Source organism: Micrasema longulum, unplaced genomic scaffold (assembly GCF_059751315.1).
Source record: "Micrasema longulum isolate JH-2025_06_02 unplaced genomic scaffold, ASM5975131v1 h1tg000662l, whole genome shotgun sequence".
Lineage (NCBI taxonomy): Eukaryota > Metazoa > Arthropoda > Insecta > Trichoptera > Brachycentridae > Micrasema > Micrasema longulum.
Window position 1 is genome coordinate 761,179 of NW_028277858.1, and position 20,661 is coordinate 781,839.

General features: G+C 31.2%; 2 protein-coding genes across 2 annotated transcripts; one reads left to right on the forward strand and one right to left on the reverse strand.

Moving 5' to 3' along the window:
• The first annotated feature begins 462 nt into the window (after positions 1 to 462).
• Patsas (palmitoyltransferase Patsas) lies at positions 463 to 7,574 on the forward strand. The gene is made up of 7 exons (XM_088229284.1): positions 463 to 472; positions 1,026 to 1,293; positions 2,565 to 2,839; positions 3,838 to 4,103; positions 4,394 to 4,636; positions 4,956 to 5,447; positions 5,536 to 7,574. Exons 1-7 carry the CDS (start codon positions 463 to 465, stop codon positions 5,725 to 5,727), a joined length of 1,746 nt encoding a protein of 581 aa, XP_088085410.1. The 3' UTR covers positions 5,728 to 7,574.
• A 615-nt stretch (positions 7,575 to 8,189) lies between these two features.
• Ror (Tyrosine-protein kinase transmembrane receptor Ror) lies at positions 8,190 to 17,424 on the reverse strand. Its single transcript, XM_088229287.1, has 4 exons — positions 14,611 to 17,424; positions 14,350 to 14,492; positions 12,310 to 12,459; positions 8,190 to 11,609 (listed from the first exon to the last, which is right to left on the reverse strand). Exons 1-4 carry the CDS (start codon positions 17,080 to 17,082, stop codon positions 11,240 to 11,242), a joined length of 3,135 nt encoding a protein of 1,044 aa, XP_088085413.1. The 5' UTR covers positions 17,083 to 17,424; the 3' UTR covers positions 8,190 to 11,239.
• Positions 17,425 to 20,661: the final 3,237 nt, after the last annotated feature.

The window sequence follows — 20,661 nt, forward strand, 5'->3', positions numbered from 1 at the left end:
TTCTTTTAGAAATAATAACAAAATAAGCTACTTTTTTCTTAAATCAATTCAGATAACAAATTGTTTATTTGATTAATATTAACCTTTTTTCCAGTCTCAAGAATTACTACCGATAACAATTTTTACTTTCTTCTGCTTCAGTCTACTTAGAATTTTCCATACCTAGAATTGAATTTCTTTTAAAACGTTTTGACATTAAATTTTCAGTACCTTCTCATTATTGGTTTCCAATAAAAAACATGACATTAAAAAAATAAGACGAGTAAAAAAATACATTTATTCAGATTAACAACTGTTATTATTTGTTTGTTGTAAAATTGTTTTCTGAAAAACTGTTCTAACAGTATCTGTAAAATATATTTTTAAACTAGTTATTATGATCACAACTTTAAGATTAATATTTTAAAGTCTCAAGATCCTAAATTAATTTGAGGATTATTTGTCTGTCCGGGCGAATGAAAAATGCAGTTCTGTGAGCGAAAAAGAACCAGAACCCTGAATGAGTGTTTTGAATTCGATGGCTACAAATACTGTGCTTAAAACTAACACCTTAAAAATATTATATAATTTATATATTCTTCATTAAAAAAAATACACATATTATTACAAAATTAATACATTATAAAGAGAAAAACATAAGGTATCAAAACATAAATGTTGTCCCGATAAACTATTAAATAACAGTTTGTCATTGGGTCCTCAGACATTAGTTTTAATTAAGATTAAAATAAAAGTAAAAGAGTACAGTTATAATTTTGTACTCATATAAAATAATGAACCTATATTATTTTGTTTTAGATGCTTTAGTATTAAGAAGATAGATAGAAAAAAAAACATAATTGAACAAAATAAATAAAGAATTTCAATTTTATAACTAAAAAACAAAAAATTCAAATTTTGGTATAAGTTTAGATATTTGTCTATCTAGATAATTAAATCCAGTAATTTTTTTCCAATATTCGTTTACGAAGCTCCATACATACTTAAAATTAACGTGGTTAAACATTTTGATATTTTTCACTCAGATATTATTTTGATTGTGACTGCGGAGACTTCCCCTGTCAAGGTGGGTGGTCCGGAGGGTGGGGAGTGGGGCGGGGGGAGCGGAGGCTTGGCCCTGAGCAGCAAGGTGCACCCCAGTCCAGGGGCTGCGCGAGGAGTGTGGGCGCTGCCTCCCCCTTGTGACATGGTAGCTGACTCGGAGCGCCTAGCTGCCCACGATGCAGATTGTGCTGAGTCACATCTGTTGGGCTCACAGGCGTCAGAGCTGGTGTTCGACGCTGTAAAAGCAGGGTAAATAATTGTATCTTTATTTTGAATCCAATGAAATTTCTTGTTTAAAAAAATATAAATAAGAGATACTCTGATGAATTTGGAAATCTAGGTATTTTCAAGACTTACATACTGTTATTATTAACATTTTTACCAAAATAATATACACTAGCAACATTATGCTAATGCATGTACATCTAATGCACAATAGTATTTCAAATATAAATATAGAAAATAAAAAACTACATTACACATATAATACAATACGAAACTTTATAAATTTATGTGCTCGTTTAGGCAGTTTTTTAATATATTAACCAAGCAACCACCGATCACATCCCCAGAAAGATTATTCCATCGCTTTATATGTTATTTGCTGGTTTAAATTGATCACTTATCACACTGTAACATTCTTCTATTATGCCTATATCGTACTGTTTCATTAATAAAATTGTAGTGCTTTCACTCTTACTTGTAAGTTACATAAACAGGATATAGTCTAAGTTTTACCGAGTTGCATAGTTTGAACTTCACAAAAATCAACTGATAGAAGAATTTACAAAATATGTCATTATAATTTAAGACAAGTGGCTACCTAAACCAGCTAATGACAAGGCTTGAGCTAGATATATTTATTTTCTGCTCAAAAAAGCTCCTGAGTATCACGAATCATATATTGTGTCTTATACAATTATGGATACTGTATTTAGCGCCATTTTTGTTAAATAATACCTCAAGAAATATTTATTATTTGCTGACATAATTTTTTATTTTTTACATTTCGATCATAATTATGTTGTATTCTAAATAAAATACGTCTTTTATTCCTACTATAGGTAATTTATATAGTGCCAAGATTAATAAATATTGGTTTTAATTAGTATTACGGATAACAAGTTGGAGGCCGATTACATGAGGCCTGAAAGTTCAAATTTTTTAGCATATGACTGCCGGGGATAGCTGACTGTTGCCTGCTAGTGTTATTTTTTAAAAATTTATATTCATTATGCATTATTAAATTCCTCAGCTACCTTTCTAAAGTAGGTAACTGTTTCATCTATAGATGAATTTATTATACATTATGACATAGCTTACAATTAGCACAATAAACGCAATTACAATATGCTTGTCAGAGTGTATTCCCTCTGTTCTCCACCCAACTGAACACCCAAGGAATGAAAGAAAGCGTATCCAAACCAGCCAAAGTCATATGTCAAGACGTTCTTCTCCCCTCTAAAGAATATTTTCACCTTTTTCGAGATGCCTGTTTATTAAGATATATTTTTTTGTAGCGATGTCTCTGAGATGGAGCGGCTGGTGGAGAAGCTGGGGGCGGAGGCGCTGTGCGCACGTGACCGCCACGGCTACACAGCAGCACATTGGGCTGCCCTAGACGGCAGCGTGGGGGTGGTGAGACTGCTGGTGGGCCGCGCCGCCCCCGTGGACCTGTCCTGCCTAGGGACACAAGGCCCCCGGCCCGTGCACTGGGCCTGCCGCAAGGGCCACGCCGCTGTTGTGCAAGTGCTGTTGCAGGCAGGAGTCAACGTCAATGCTGCCGATTTTAAAGGTGTCTCTTGTTCTTGATGAATTAAGAACAGTATTTTTCAGCCTATGGGTCATGACTCGTGACCCCCTGGGGGGCTGCAAAGCCTTGCTTGGGGTGGTCACGGTCGCAAGCAAATCAAAAGAAAAAATCAAGTACTTTTGGCCATACTGTACAATAAAAATACAATAATTTCTGTGCCCTTTTATTTTTTAACAATTTTGTCAAATCGTGATTCCATTTTTAAGATGCAAATAACCAAATTATTTTCTAGTTGGAGTCTATTTATATTTTCTATTTTTTTAAATATTTTTGGACTTTTGTCCTGAATAAGTGTGAACAAGTGGGGATAAGTCCGGCACATTGTATAGTGGATGATGTGTTCGTTTACCATTCTTGAGGTCCTTAGTTCCATTCCTGGTAGAACAAACGTGAAAGATTCATTTAAAAGGTTTTTAGAACTGCAATATTTCATTGTTCCCGGACTGGCACCTGAAACATAAGACCGATTACCTTACCTTCATCTAAAAGTTGATCGAACTAGGCTGCATTTTGGTTTACCAATACAGTACCCTATGCACCACTGGATGAGGAAAAAGGGATAATGATGTACGTTCAAACATATGCAGATTGGTGATAACTTTATCAGCCAAAGGGATAAGCTCTGTAGATGCTCAATTTCCTTTTTTCTTTTTTCCACTTTTCTAAAGGTTCTCTCTCTCTCTCTATCTTTGTCAAAAAATATAAGTACATTTATTAAAAATAATCAATATTTAGATACACAAAAAAACTTTAAAAAACCCAATCTCAAAAATAAGGCTTGAAGTTGGTGGGTTATATTGTTATTTTGAGCATTTCTAAATATTTGTAGGCAAGGCTGGATTCCACCCAAATGTTTGAGGTTGCAATAAATGTAAAATTAATTGATTATATTAAGCATTTTCAAAATAACTTTGTTGATTAGGCGAATATTGTTGTTAAATGTCACAATTCAATGAATAATGTTTTTTTCTCTCTTACAGGTTTGACTCCTCTGATGACTGCGTGCATGTATGGAAGAACTGCTACTGCAGCATATCTCCTTGGTATGGGAGCCCTGACTCACCTAACAGATATTAATGGTGACACAGCCTTACACTGGGCTGCCTACAAAGGTCACGCTGACCTCATCAGGCTCCTTATGTATTCAGGAGTTGATCTGCACAAAACAGATAATTTTGGCTCCACCCCTCTTCATTTGGCATGTCTTAGTGGAAATCTGACATGTGTGAAGTTATTGTGTGAAAAGGTAAAAACTGTAACTATATGCATTTTTTTTTTTTTTCACATTATAAACAATAATTCACAATAAAAATAATGTGACCTCAATGGGGTTACCCGCGGCGATATGATATAAACTATTTGAAATAATCATATTGCCACAGTCAATACAACTGAGCTATAGTTTTTTCTTGCATATAGTATACAAGTTTTTTTATTCAATTAACAAGTTCAGTTTTTATTTTAAGTGTGTTAAGCAGTCAATTTAGATAGTTAAAATATGTTTGTTAAGTTATTGTTCTAATGAAACACTTTCAGATAAAAACAGAACTGGAGCCTAGAGATAAAAATGGTAAAACTCCGCTTATGTTAGCTCAAAGCCACCGTCATACAGAAGTTGTGAAAATGCTTCAATCAGAAATGAAAAAGAAGAGTCGATGGTTTCCACCAATATCAGAGTTATGGGGACTCCTCTTTGGAGGTGCCGGAGACTCCAAAGGACCACTTCTACTCTTTTTAATATCTGTTCTTCTATGGGGTTACCCTATGTATATTATTCGGGTAAGTCACAGTATATATGCTCCTAACGCTTTGGGAACTAAATTATTATTATTTAATTTAACCATCTCGAATGTTATTTTTTATATATTATTTACTCATACATATTTTTATTTTTTCATCTGTTCATTAGTATGTCTACAATAAGTATTATATAGTCGTGAAAAACTTTAATTGGACTCATACACTATATTATAACATGAATTGTTTATAAATTTACTGTTGTTTTTCCAAAAAAATAAATAAAAAATATGACTGGACTCTGTAAATGTTTATACAAAAGTAAAATAATCTATTTATGACTGATGTTTTTATTTTACAGTGCATACCAATAACATGGAATAGCCTCAGGCGGTCGCATTACTGTTTTATTTATTGGAATATTGTCATGTGGTTAAGTTGGATAATAGCTAATCGAAGAGATCCAGGATACATACCTTTAAATTCAGATACATACTACAGAGCAATCAAACAGATCCCCTATTTTGACAAATGGAAGAAAAGGAATGTTACATTATCACGCTTGTGCCACAGCTGTCGATGCTTGAGGCCCTTGAGAGCCAAACATTGCCGAGTTTGTAACCGCTGTGTATCATACTTTGATCACCACTGTCCTTTCATTTACAACTGTGTGGGGTTGCGCAACAGAATGTGGTTCTTCTTATTTGTAATGAGCATAGCCATAAATTGTTCCTTTACAATATATTTTGCTTGCTACTGTGTGATGATTGAAGGATTTGGACTGTTATACATTCTGGGACTCTTCGAAGCAGTCGTTTTTTGTGGATTAGGTTGGATATTGACCTGCACATCTGTAAGTACATATTTGATCCATTCACACATCATAATATGAAAGTACTAATTTTATTAAAAAACTATTAATTTTTATTTTAATATTCCAGATCCTTCATGCCTGTATGAATCTCACAACAAATGAAATGTTTAATTATAAAAGATATCCATACCTGAGAGATAAAAGAGGAAGATATCAAAATCCTTTCTCTAGAGGACCGATCCTCAATTTAATAGAATTTTTTGTTTGTCTTCCGGATAAGTATGAAGAACAGGATGTTCTTAATGAGGACCAACTTTGATGAACCTCACAGTGAAAGTGTGGCTTCATGCAAACATAACGCTTTTCTAGCTACTATATTGCCTCACGCCAATTCTGAGCACAAATTGTGATATTTTAATGATATATATGAGGTTTGTGAAACATAAATTTGGGTTTGAATTACGTGTCTTATAACATAATATTACCATATAGTATAAGTGTTTACATTACACATTTTTTCTATTTAATTATGTACATTTATCGTTACATTATCTAACATACCCTATGTATTCAATATATTAAAAATAATATAAAGTCCAATCGATGTAAAAATGTATTTTTGTTTGAAATTATTGTAAAAGTAAAGAAATTATGTATTGCAAAATATTTTATAAAGTATTTCAATATTATGACCTAACTATGACTTCTTTTTTCTAGAAAATGCTAGTTTTAATTGATATATTTTCTCCCAACACATTGTATTGAATAGGATTTTTGGAAATAATCTCTGTTTTTAAATAAAAATGTAAAACAAGAAATAACTTTTAAGTTGCTTTTCATCAGACAAAGGTGGTTTTTTAAATAATTAGATATTACAAAATTGCTAAAATTATTTCATCCTCAGGTATTTTTGCTAAGCGTCAGCTTACAATTTATGATGATTGATCATTAAATAAAAATGATAACCCAAACATACAGCAATAAATATTTAATTCACTAAATTGAACAAAATCAATTTATTTCAAACAAACCCTAAAAGCTTTACAGTTTCTCGTTCCAGGGATTATTTTGATTGTTCAAATAAAAATAAATAATAGCAGAACCTATAACTCTTGTGCGGGATTTGGATTTTAGAAAAATAGTTAACAGTATTTTTTTGTTTTTCTAACTAAAACTTATGTGTATTATAATAAAAACAGTTTTCATATGCTGTAATATCATTATTTATGTTTCTTTTTCATTCATGTACCAAAACAACGGGCAAAAGTTGAAAAAAACACAAAATCTCCTCACAAGGAAATGTTTATTTTTAATGCTGCAATGCCTTATGTGATTTTTTCAAATTAATGAGTTCACTTATAATATTTTTAATATTTGAAGCACTAACTTTGTGGAACATTATTTTCTAATATATTACAATTAAATAACTTTGTTTTCTGTATGTACCACTTTATTTTTTATAATTTGATAACCAACTAGTTTCGACAAAATACAATGCCTTCTTCTATGTTCCCTCTCCCTAAATCCACACATAAACCCTCAGTTTCTACCCCCTCTCTTTTCCCTTAGCCACACCCACTCTACCCTCACCGTGTAAATTTTATATCATGTTAGTTTGTAATTAACTAGTTGGTTATTAATTTTTTTAAATAGTGCTACATTTAATTTTTTTTAGTTATTTCATTGTAATATATTAGGGTTTACTTTTAATTACATTAAATATGTACAATTAACTAAACCCTAATGGTATACATATCAATTTTTTTTTTTGTTGTTGCATATTTGATTAAAAGAAACTACTTATTGTGTTCCGATTGATTGAATGACCGTATAGATAGACAAATAATAATGAAGATAGAATTTACTAGGGAATTGTTTCTTTGCCTTTATTGTTTTAGTGTCAAGTTGAATGAGAACTGTGATCAGCTCGGTATTATGATAAGATATTAAATGATGGTAGATGTGAAATAATAAAGCTGACAATAAAATGAACCCCATTTTGTTTATTTTATAATTCAAATAAAATATAAAGCTTAACAAAACTCCTTCAGTAAGCTTAGATTATTTGCCTATTTGTTAATGTGAAACATTTTTGTTCAAATGTTTATATAATGCTATCCATCATTACCTTATAATAATAGCAATAAAGTGTATTTTATGCTCACAGATAAATATTTTATTTCTGCAGAAAACCACTCATGTCTCAAAAGATTTAAAGGCTGACGAATATTTCAGCCTCTGGATGGAGAACCTCTAAGAGAAAGGTATATGAAAGTCAATGCAATAAAGGGCTTATGAACTTTCATTGGCTGTGTAAAATTCACTATTCTGTTTATGTTTAAAGATCCATATTTCTTTAATTCTTACATCAGTTGTTTTTTTTTATAGTAAAAGAGCTAAAACCCTCACTGTTCTGGGTGAGACAACAGAATTTTATCACATATTTGTAAATGCCTGAAAATACTTTGAAACGTTTATACTGCTTCTTAGATCAGTTTAATTTATGAAAAATATTTCGAGTAAATATACATACATATATTCAAATCGTTAAAAACAAGTACTGGATTCAACTCTATAGAAAGGATAGATTGAAAGATAATTCAACAAAAACGGAGAACCTCTCAGAGAAGGGAATATAGACTAGGCATTATGACCTATGATGTTTACGGAATTGAAGATTATTGCCTAGTAAAACATATTTAATATCATATGTGTGATCGAATAACTGTTCTGTGATTTTGGCTTTGTGAAACAAAAAATACAAATAAAACACGAAAAATATTTCCAGAAAAAAATTTAATATAAAAATGTATAAAAACTGAATGTGAGAACATAATGATCCGACATTAAATATTATTTATATAATTAGTATACAACATATTTAACTGTAATACTACGTAGGCATATTACATAAATATGTATTATGGTTGGATCGTTATGCCATCAACACCAAAATAATACTATTTATAAATAAGAAAATCCAACCACGTCATACATACAAAGTAAATTAGATGTATAGAAAATGTCTTATAATAATAATACTTCACAACAGTAATGAATACATGATCATTATTTTTTTATGTATTTTAATGAACCTTTCAAAAAAGTTTTGAAAAAACACAAAGAAAAAAAGTGGAATACAATTTTTAAGTGGTTGTACAAAGTACCCAAGCTAAAAAACTAATCGGCGTAAAATATTTTGTAGAAGTTTGAGAAATTTTCCTCAAATAAAACATATTTAAATCACATTTCTATGGTTTCGGACATTTGAAACACATGAATAATGCAGCGCCCTTGAGGTGATTTTCACAAAAACGGCGCTATATAAATTATCTGCGATAATAATAAATACAAATAAAATAAATTATTTCAGTCTTTTTTAATTGGAGAACATAATTCAATAAAACTATAAAGGACACAATATCAAGTAGTGTAAATATACCTATAATAACCTGAAAATAGGATACAACAAAATATAAAAACTCACAGTGACAGTTAAATCATTATTATGTTAGATAATAACTTGATAAATGCATTTTTAATTATTTAATGACAATAATTAATTTCAGCATTATATGTTCCTGGTGCATATGCAATGATTTGCAAGTTATTTGGGTATTTCACTCATGGGCATTTTTTAAAATACTTGTATGATAATAAATGCTCATGTAAATAGTATTTTGCAAACTACTTTCTGTAAATTCACTTTTAACAATAATAAATCAATACCACAAAGTTTACTGTACAGTAAATTTCTAATGCTAAAATATGCACAAATTTCAATCATATTAGTGTATTTTAAAAGAAAATAAATAAGTTATAAAAGTGCCAGAGATTAAATAAAATAAATTTCATTGTGGCAATATAATCTGCATTTTTTTAAGCAATTCATAAGCTGTTATTGAAAGTTAAGCTTTATGAAAATTTAGGTATCTTCTTAATAAATTTATTTATCATTTTACAATTAATAAGTGCATTTAATTATTTGCATACCAATTACTATGATTTTAGGACATAGAATGTTCAATTGATAAGAGAAAACATTTTCCAAAAAAAGAATACCGAAGTATTTTGATAAAAAATAGTTTTCATATTATTTCAATTAAGGAGTATTTTTTAAATATTTTTCAATACAAAAAATATCTCAGTAAAGTACAACACTGCAAGTAGTATTTATTCAAAGGAAATGTAAAGAATATTATTAATTTACGATAAAAAGTTGAAAAATAGTTAATCCCATACAAACAAAAACATGGGTAATATTTTATTATTGGCTCATAATATTATAATATGTACATCATAATTGTGCAGTGTGAACATGTGTATGCAAAAAAAGAAACAATATCAATAATGATTAGTGGATATTGATATACTTGGGCAAGCTTATAAAATTATTGCACATAATGACCTCCTGCTTATTATTCCAAATCTTATATTCAAAGAATACAAAACACCAGCTGTATGATTACACAATACATATTAAACTTATTTTTCATCGCAATTATTTATATGCAAATAGATATTGCAATTAAAATATGGATATGTTGAACTTGAGCAATATTATTCTCTTCACAATATTGTGATATTAATTATATAGCTTCAGAATATTAAAATAAATAAAAACGTACTGTAAATTATTGATTTCCTTAACTATAGAAATAAAAATCATAACAAATTCAAAGATAAGATGGACCTAGTAAGGTTGTTTCTTTATCTTTTAATAAAATAATATTATGATCCCGATAAATATGATTTAGGAGGTATTTTTATGATTTCGAATATTACTAACAACAAACATAAAAGTTGAGGGATGCACATAATTTTTGTTTTATATATTTGTATACTGACAGGACGTGTTTTATGATGATTTTGTACAGGGATGGTGGTACGATATTTGATTAAACTAATCCAGAATGTATGCATCTTATTTTCATTAATTTAATCTCCCTGTTACAAACAATAGCTTATTTTATAAATTAATACTTAAAATAAATAATAATTTAATTAGGATTAATAATACTAACATAAAACACTGAGAATCTGCCTCTCACGAGTTATTTTCGATGGTATTATGGACATCAAATGTCACAAATTTTTGGTTGATTTTTACAATAATTTAAAATGCCCTACAAGTCCAAATAGAATGGCCGGTCTCAGATCTAAGTTTCTACTATATAATCTGGATTAATTTATACGCAATAAATAATGTGACAACAGTTTTTTTATACATTTAAAATCAGTCTTTATGAAAGATCCCTCACGTTGCATTATAAAATGCGCTATGCATATAGACAATTAAGGACTTGTAGGATATTTTCAACATCATATTATAAGATAAGTGATGTAATGATTTGAAGATCAATAACATCGGTCTCATTTCCTAATGAAACAAATTTGCACATAATACGAGATATTGCAAATATTTTTTTAGAAACACGCCCATCAAAATTAGTACTCAGCGCTACAACTCGCACTTTTTTAAAAACATCAAGATGTCTTATTATAATAGCCACAGACTAGTAAAAAACAACCTTTGGATCAAAAGTAGAATACAGGAATAAACTGTATACTCAATATATACAAATAGATATAGGTAATACCTCGGTTTTTATTATTTTTCGCTGACAATCTCTATCAGTCTATTTGATTAGTGTCAAGTTTAGTATGGCTAAGTTTTATTCATGAAATTTAATATAGCCGAGATACATGCTTATAATAAGAAAAAACTTTAGAAACACCAGAATATGGAAAGAAGTATTTAGTAACAAACATGCAAACACTTTTTTGAAGTCTATCAGTATAAATAGTCTCGCAGATACAAAACAACTTCTTTATATATCGTAGGGTTGAGACAATGTCGGTATTTTGACAATGGTATCTTTCTGTCCTCTATCGCCGGATTCCAGAAGAGACCCGCAGCTGGATTTCTTTAATTTGACATTGGACTCACAGTTGTCCGAGCTGGAGGTGACATCGGAACTGGACATCATGAGGCGAGCGGAAGTGTGGCTACGGACGGAGCCAGCGATGCTAAGCTTCCTGGGCAGCGTGGACAGGGAGCCGTTGGAAGAGGAGTGGGCCCCTATGAGGGGGACACGCTCCCGGGGGTCTCCTGGGCAGAGAGCCACACGCTGGCTGGAGGACGAGTCAGAAGTCATGTCACTGTACAGACCACCGTTGGGGCGTAGCCAGCCTGATAATCTGCAGATTTGATTAACGACTTTAAAGAAGTGTCTATTTATGATTAAAAGAAAGCCAAAATACATTTAATTAATTATGCATAAAAGTAGTAACATGCTACATGCTTTATCGTACCCCTATCCGCACCTTATGGTGCATAGGGCGCTGCATTAGTATACTAGATGCTTCGTATTTTGATTATCTGTTACATGAAGGTAAGATGATCAGTTTCAGACTTCAGGTGCCAGTCCAGGGACAGTGAAATATTGCAGCGCAAAACCATTATAAATGCAAATATTTCACGTTGAACCTACCAGAAATCTAACCTGAGACCTCGACCTCAAGCATGGTAGGAAAATGTGCCAACCACTAAACTATGAGGCGGATATACCTCCACTCGATTTCCTTTTCAGTACTGTATTTTTCATCCGCCCGGACACACAAATATTCATCACGATAAATGCTCGAAATCAGTATGTATTTTAATGTAATCTCGAATAGACTTTATGTAGTTGTAGGTATGGAGTTTTTGATATGACAATGAAGATGGTTAAGGTTAAAGCTAAACTCAGAATCTGACTTTATCAATGTGGATTATGTGAATAAAATACACGTATTAAGTAAGGCCACTCTGGCAAGAACTAATAAATTTTGGGATTGCGAACGAAATTAAATTAATGGAAAAGGTATTTTCATTATTTCTTCTTGACATTATTATTACCTTTGTGTTATTAAAGTAAAGTTCGGTCTTTTAGATGGTGTCTGGTGCCAACACTCCCTCATTAGAGCCATGACATTAGGTGGACAATCTGTAGGAGTTTGTAATAGATGTCTTCCTCTAACAAATGATATGACTTCTTGATTACTGTGTCTGAAAATGGTGAAAATATAATACAGCATACTATTATTTTGACTTTTTATACATTAAACTCTCAGAAAGCTTTTACAATATAGGTGGCAGTTATGCCTCTTACACAGTAAAGATTATAAAATATATAAAGATAATCAATTAAAAATATAATAAAGATGAATAGTTTTTAAAAAATACAATAATAAAAAACAACAAAGTTATTTAAGTGTGTAATTCACACACATAACATTTATATACATTACTTATACAAACAAAAAAAAGTACATTGACCAATATACATAACAATTGAGTAGTAAAAGAGTGAGTAATTTTACCATTATTTTTGTTGAATACTAATTATGTTGAACTTGACATAATTTTTTATTTGATTATGGCAGGAAAAGTATTAAATATATGAAAAAGATAATTGAATTTGTTGTCATTTAGGTGAAAAGGCACTAATGGAAAAAACTAAGCGTAGTTTATTTGAAAGGATTTTGTGTAGAAAGTATATCTAAGCCTGGTGGTCTTAAATGGAATCCTAAAGTGTATTTTATTTACCAAGCAAGGACAATTTATAACATTGTTCGCAATATTATGTAGTGTAACATCATCAGCTACGATGCATCTAGTTATTTAAAAGCATGTAAATAATTTTCTTTTCTACCCGCTTACAACTGTGTTAGTATAGCAACACTTTAGTTTGTAAGTTTTTCTTACTGGGTATATTGATTCATTTAAATGTTTTACAATATTTATATACATCATGTCGTCTTTATATTCTTACTAGTTATATGTAGGAATATGTATTTGAATGTATCAAATGCTATATTTTATTCCTTACTTTATATATTTTATCTATACTTGTAACCATACTTGTAAAAACCCTCTGGGCGTTTATATAAATTAAATAAAAATAAAATATGATATCTCAGAAAGGAGTAGACCTATTTTATAGTCAATGTATTGTATGAACTTTCTTTGGACCTCCTCTAAGTTATCTATATTTACATTATAAATAGGTATTTTAAATAGGTATAAATAGGTATATTTGAGATGCATATTCTGAGACCTCACTAGTGAGCAATACAATAATTTAATTAAACTAATTCTGTTAAAATATTTCTTAATCTAATGACAAACTCATTGTTCCAGAATTCGCATTGCCATATTTGAAATCATTTAACATTGCTGTGAAAATGAAAGTTTTCTATCAAATGTGACGTCAAGATCATTAATGAATTGAACCGCAATATTATTTATATAATTGTAAAATACTGGAAAGCGTTCGCGACTAAAAGACATGTGATAGCACTTATTAATATTCAGGTATAATCTATTATTAAATCCAATTATTAAATGTTGTTCATTGAAACAAAATTCACTTAATCGATCGGTATTCGGCTGTAATTTTTAATATCATTACAAGTGCCCCGACTCAACACGGATTTTCTAGCGAGTCGGAGCAAGTTAACAGACATGGGTCGTTCCTGATTGTGTCGCTATAAACTGTGTCTCTGTCCTTAACAAATGTATGTATAATGTAGTTAATAAATATATTTTTTTTAAATCATCAAGTTTTCACCGTTAGAAAATTTTTCAATTTAAATATATATTAAAAAGAAGGAGACCAAGATGACAACTCCGAGGAACTCTCGTATGATGTAATGGAAAACTATTAATTCCTGCATTATTTTATATACCATGTTCTGAATTTTATAAATGAATACGATGAGTGTATTCAGCGGATATTTTATTTAAACTCTCCAAAAAAAATTGTAAAGAAAGAATATCTGTATTCTGAAAAATATTTTCAACATCATAGCAATTTTTTGCTAAAGAAAGACAGATTTAAATTTTATAGTTGAAATATTATACATAGCAGGTAGGTAAATATTTATACATTCTTACCCATAGTATGGTTGAAGACCATAGCTATAAATTTCCCATAAAACGACACCGTACGACCAAACATCACTTTCAGTAGTAAACTTCCCATACAATATAGATTCTGGTGGCATCCAGCGAACAGGAAGAAGCGATTTCGATTGAACCTGAAATTTGCAATTGATGGTATTTTGAGTATATTTGTTTAAAATTATAGTATTTCCTTGGAGAATATTTGAAAACATGATTATATTTGAATAAAAAAATGTTAGTTTTAGATCTCACCCTATAATAATCGGAGCTGTATATATCCCTAGATAGACCAAAGTCTGATATCTTAACAATGAGATTATCAGCCACCAAACAATTTCGGGCAGCTAGGTCTCGGTGCACATAGTGATGAGCTGCTAGGTACTCCATTCCGGAAGCAATGTGCTTAGCAATCAGCAGAAATTGAGTTGGAGAGAGTCCCGATCCCATAGGAGGCGCTTGTTCCATTAAGAACTCGTGCAGATCTCCCTTTGCCATGAATTCAAAAAGCATACATAAAGGCTCTTCTCTTAAAACCACACCCAGAATACAAACAATGTTTTCATGACGCAATTCAGAAATCAGTTCTATCTCCCTTTTGAAATCCTGCTGAGTTTTATGGGATGCGTTTTCTTTTAAGGCCTTGACGGCCACAAAGATTTTTTCATTGTCTTTGGACAGCTCTCCTTTGTAAACTTTTCCAAAAGCGCCTTCGCCCAATTCTTCCACAAATTTAATCTGCGATAACGTAAACTGCGGTACGCGCAATATTCCATTAGATCGAGAATTTGGATTTTGCCCAGCGAGCAATTCATTTAATTCAATGGGTGAGTTTAACCTCGAGTTTCCATATATATTTTTATCAGCATTCGGTAGATTTATGTTTCTGATGGCTGCTGTGTTATGCTTGGAATTTCTCTGCCGACAACAAATAAAGATTAAGCAGAAAAATATTATCGAGGAAACTGCAACCATACTAAAAATGATATACATCCATATTTTTTTAGAACATTTAGGAATATCACATAATTGTTCTTGAATGTTGTCTTTTCCTGTAACATAACACCATGGCTGAGCTTCTTTCCCTCCGGGATTACGACAGTAGTTGTGCCCTCCAGAAAGCTCGGGATGAATGTCCATTTTAAGAATGAATTGGTCGGACCATTTGATGCATTCTTGGCCCGATTTAGAAATACTAATATTTCCACGAAACCGAATTCCTTTTTCCCAGTAACAAGTTTCTGAGCTGATTTCTTTGTCTATTTCAATTTTTAAGCAGTCTTTGGAATCATGAGGAAGGTCTTCGCATTTCTCTAAAGTCAACTTTTGTCCAATCTCAGGATGTCTTTTAGCTATAGCATACTCTTTTTGACAAAGTTCATTTTCTAAATGGTTACAATCCTCTCTGCAGACACGACGAAGAGGAATAGTCGATCGAGAGACTGTGAACTTTTTCGGGGGATCTTGAGGATTCTCAAATTTAACTTCGTGCAGCACTGTTTTTTTAGTTCTCGTGTCGATATGCATTTCCAATTCCGGAAACGCGTGTCGTTTTCCACGAAAACTTGTATCATAATTTCTATTAGATAAGCTCAAAGTAGGTTTGGCCGGACTGAGGTGAGGTGGTAATCCACTAGGAGGCAAATTCTCGAAATTTATTTTGAGTACAGAATCATCATCCTGTTCAATCGTTGGGTAAGTTTTTTTAATTTTATTTTGCGATTCATTTAGCTCTTCAAAATGCTGGAAAAACAAAGTGTTTGTCTCGTTTGGAAATTGGCAGATCGGAAATGTTGAAAAACAAAGACTAGGTAAAGCGTAACGCCTGCAGCTCGAACTTATTTCGTTAGAATAAGTTACTACCTTAAAAGCCATCGATAGTTTTTCTTCAAAGGCAGCTTGAGTAGCGGGATAAGGAATAAACACATACTCTTGGTATAAAAACTGGGCACAAGTGAGACCGGTATATGGCTGGCATATTCCTTGGGGAGGATATGAGATGGTAGCCTGTTTACTTGAATAAGTGTCGATATTTAAAATTTTTGTCATTGCTTCATCGGAATTATCTTCATCAATGGCGTGTGAAGTTAAATTATGCTGTTTTGTAAATTCAAATCCAGAAAATACTCCCGTAACTCCTGAGGGAAATGTTGGTTCTTGATTGGTTTCCATGTTTGTAAATAATGGCTTATATGGTGGAATAGTTTTGTCCTCGTCTTCCAGATTTTCCAGAATATCCAAATACCCATCGGACTGTATTTCATTCTTACCAATGGCAGCGATGCAAGAATACGATGATTTATCAACCATTTCCAGATTGCGAAACCGAAGATAGGAAGAAACTGTGCCATTTTCCACAATCTTTTTCTTAGTGATACGTTTGTTAAACACAATTGGTGAATTATTCTTTAACCACCGAATTTTGACCTTATGCAGCACATTTTCCGTAATATTTTGAATGTCTTCATACCTTAAAGTTGAATTCATCAAATCGGCATAATAATTTGACAGTACGACTTGACATTTGAATGTCAATGATTTAGCCACAAGTTTAGAATAGTTTGTCAACTTTTTGGTGAATTTGAGATAATACTCGGAATCATTACTCGAAACATGTCTTATATCCCTATCACTGCTCTCATTGTAATCCAATTCTGAATTCTCGCAGTAAATAAGATGAATGAATCCAATTATAATCAAAAGATAGTATTTCTTTTTAGTAGTCATAATAACTAGAAATAAATGGATAACGAGACTAGCATAACTTCATAAGATCATAGGGACTACTGATGAAACCCTTAGGAAACCATGATATTTAGAAATTATTACATTATGTATGTATCAAAACATATTGAATTTTCTTTCACAAACTATAGCAACGTTACACCAAAAACAAAAAGCTTCTACTGCTTTAAACGTAATTTCCTGAATATCGAAGCAGAACGAGAAGCACCGAAAACTAAAATAAATCGCTTTCTTTTTCACCTATTTTGTCAATAGAAATAGAAATTAGAAATGCATAGAAATCATAAAGTGAAGTTAGTGAAGGATGGCAGTGGTGGCACAAAAGATAATCAAAGAAGTATCATAGACTAGAATTGCATCATAATATTTTTGCAATAAACGCACATAGAAGTATTTGACCCAAAAAGTCGATCAAAATTATTTTTCATTTACATTTATTTTATTTTAATTTGAACTGACAACTACAAAAATTAACATTCAAATTATTAATCACGAAATAATTGAATTGAAAATAAAAAAGAATCAGGTTGTGGTCCCGTGGCTAGTGTCTCGGACTCTCGGCTCAGAGGTCCATGGTTCAAATGCCACTTTTCAACCCTAATTCCCTGATTCCCATTTTCTAATAGTGAGTTATTTACAACTCTTTGAAAATGGTCCTCAAAATGGAATATTTGAGTAAATAATAAGAACGCAAATATTTATTTTCACATAAAAAAATTTTTTTTAATGAAAAATTCTTCTAAATATTAAAAAAAAACCTTCTTTTTTCAAAAAATATTCAGAAAAACTATAAATGACAGAGCCTCCGTGCTTCATAATAGTGCATTATAAATCGTCATTCACAAAGTCATATTAAAAAATTTTAAAATCTTAAAATGAAACAGAAAAATATGCTAAAATAATATACTCTATTACAAAAATCACTCTCTTCAATCCGTGCCTCATGTCTAAGGATGGTGATCACGCCCGACTCTAGACTACCTCCATCTGGAACAGTCTTGTGCTGTTCTGTAGGCATTTGTCAATGAATTTTTGGATCATTCAGTGACCGAGCCGCTCTATCTTATCGGTTGACGTCCACGCGACCTTGTCCTTACAACATTTCCCAGGAGGCTAGTTTTCTCGAAACTATTAGAGTTCCCCTTAGAAATATGGCCAAAGAACTGCAGGATTCTTTTTTCGCACATTGATATTAATCTTTCTCTTATGTCTAGTTCCTGGATTTGAGATATATTCGTATATTCTGGCTGTCATGCGTCTTGCTTCATACAATTATTAGTTCAAAAGGATTGTTTGCCGAGAATGCGGATACAAAAAAAGGATGGACGTTATTTTTTTGCGTGTAAAAAAATATGGTTTTTGAATGTTTACAAAGAACATTCGTTTTTTTATGGATCCCAGTCAGATTGTTTCATTGAATTCCTTATAACTTTTATCTGTTTATTTCTTTTTACTGGATTTTTAGCTATACTAAAATAATGTCAACTAACATTTTTGTAAATCGCATTCCTGACTAAAATGCATCACTGAGCAGAGTTTGACATTTGTTAAAAGAATTCTTTATTTGAAAATAATAAATTCTTTTATGTTTTGGAATTCAAACATAAAGAATTACTTAGGTACCTACTTAATTTCAGTATTTGAAAATGAATTATTTCAAGCTCTGAATTCAATCATAAACAAGTACCCAGATACCTACTTACCAATGAAAAGTTACAACATCTTTTTCACGTTTATCCGAACGGTTTTTATTAAACATTTTTTAGTAAAGTTTTGGAAGTATACTTAATTATGTTTAATCTTAAAAGCAAACGCGGTCTGTATTTTCTCTCTGAATGGCACTAGAGAAATGCCTTTTTACAATAACAACAACAACAAACTATTACGCCGTTTCCCGTAAGGGTAGGCAGAGAGGATAGAACACCTCATCACTCTATCTTTGCATTCAGATTTCACTTCCTCTACGTCCAAACCAGCGCAGAGCTTTTTTTTTACACATTATAGATATTTACCATTGGCGTGTCCCTATACTGTTTCGTTTTTTAAAAAAATGTTTGCTATGGGAACTAGAACCATTCAAACCCGTAAAAAGCACAGTTTTATCTGCTGTCTTTGGGCACACGGTATACAAGTATAACTTTTTTTGAAAAACGCAAAACATACCGATACAGAAAATTTTATTCTGATACTCTGTCTAAAAAAATAACAAAATCTGTTCAGTTTTGAGGTGCGGAAAACGGTACAACGAAACGTCAATTTTGTCTATTCTGACGAAAGGTCTGAAATGCAGTTGTCTTTTTCGCATAGTATGGGGAGGCATCTGCAAGGCAGTGACAGGAAAACAATGTTCGAGCACGTATTCATCAAAATTCTCTGTTCTCACAATTTATTTAAACCGAAACACAAAAATTATATCATATTACATATCTAATTTCGACTAAATACAATAATTGATATCAAACTTTCGATTGTGTTTATTTAATCTATTTAGCAAGAACTTAAATCTAGCAATAGCAAAGCATTGCCGTGTTCAGCTCGTTTTATATAAAACTGAATAAAGAATCATTTATTGGATGAAATTTTATTCCGCCAGAATAATAATTTTATTGATAGAGGTAAAAAAAAAACACCGTTTTTAACAATCAAGATGTAATAAATATGGCAATTTAAGTTTTATTCTAATTTTATATGTAAATAAATAACTCATTTTTAAGATATGTACCTTGAAATATTCTATAAATACAAAATTATTATTCTTCGATCAAATATTGGTTTTATTTTTACTCGTTTATCTGGTTTGCCACAAAAAATATTGGGCCACTGAGCAAATGACAAAATCAATAAGTAATCGAATGCACTAAAAAATTTCAACCAAAAATATTATTTTATTGAGTTTTTCTACGGACATTTCTTGGTGGAACTGCATTTTAATTATAATAATAAAAATACTTTTATAGTTTTATTCCACTTTTTTCATATATTTTTTTTTACCAGTGACCTTGTTTCATCGTGACCGACATCGTCAGACTGGTGGGAGACGAAACAAATTTCGATGTTATATACAAGTGCAAGCAGGGGTTGTAAATCATGATATTATAAAATTATGGAAATAAAAGAATTTAAATTAAAATCATTAAAGTATAGGGTAAATACAATTATAAGAATATAAGTTTTGTTTGAATGTGTATAATAAAAACTGGTATAATTTTATGAAGTTTTACTGGGAAATTATATTTAAATTATATGTATTTAAATTGAATTAAAGCTATAACAGGGGCCGCTGGTTGGTAGTTCCATCGACAGCTATGTCTCCGGGCCCCGGGGATAATTAAGTGATTCTCTGAAAGTCCATTATTGCGTGCTAATGATTTAATTGTATTTAATTCAATGTTAAAGTTATTATTATTTAAAGGTACACGTAAAAGTCTATGTATAAAACTATGAAATACAGCGAGTTTATGAGAGATGTTATGTTGAGATGTTTTATGAATGAGGTTATCGCTGTATGTGGATATGAATATGATCTTATTGATCGATTAATAAGAAAATAAACAGAAAAAA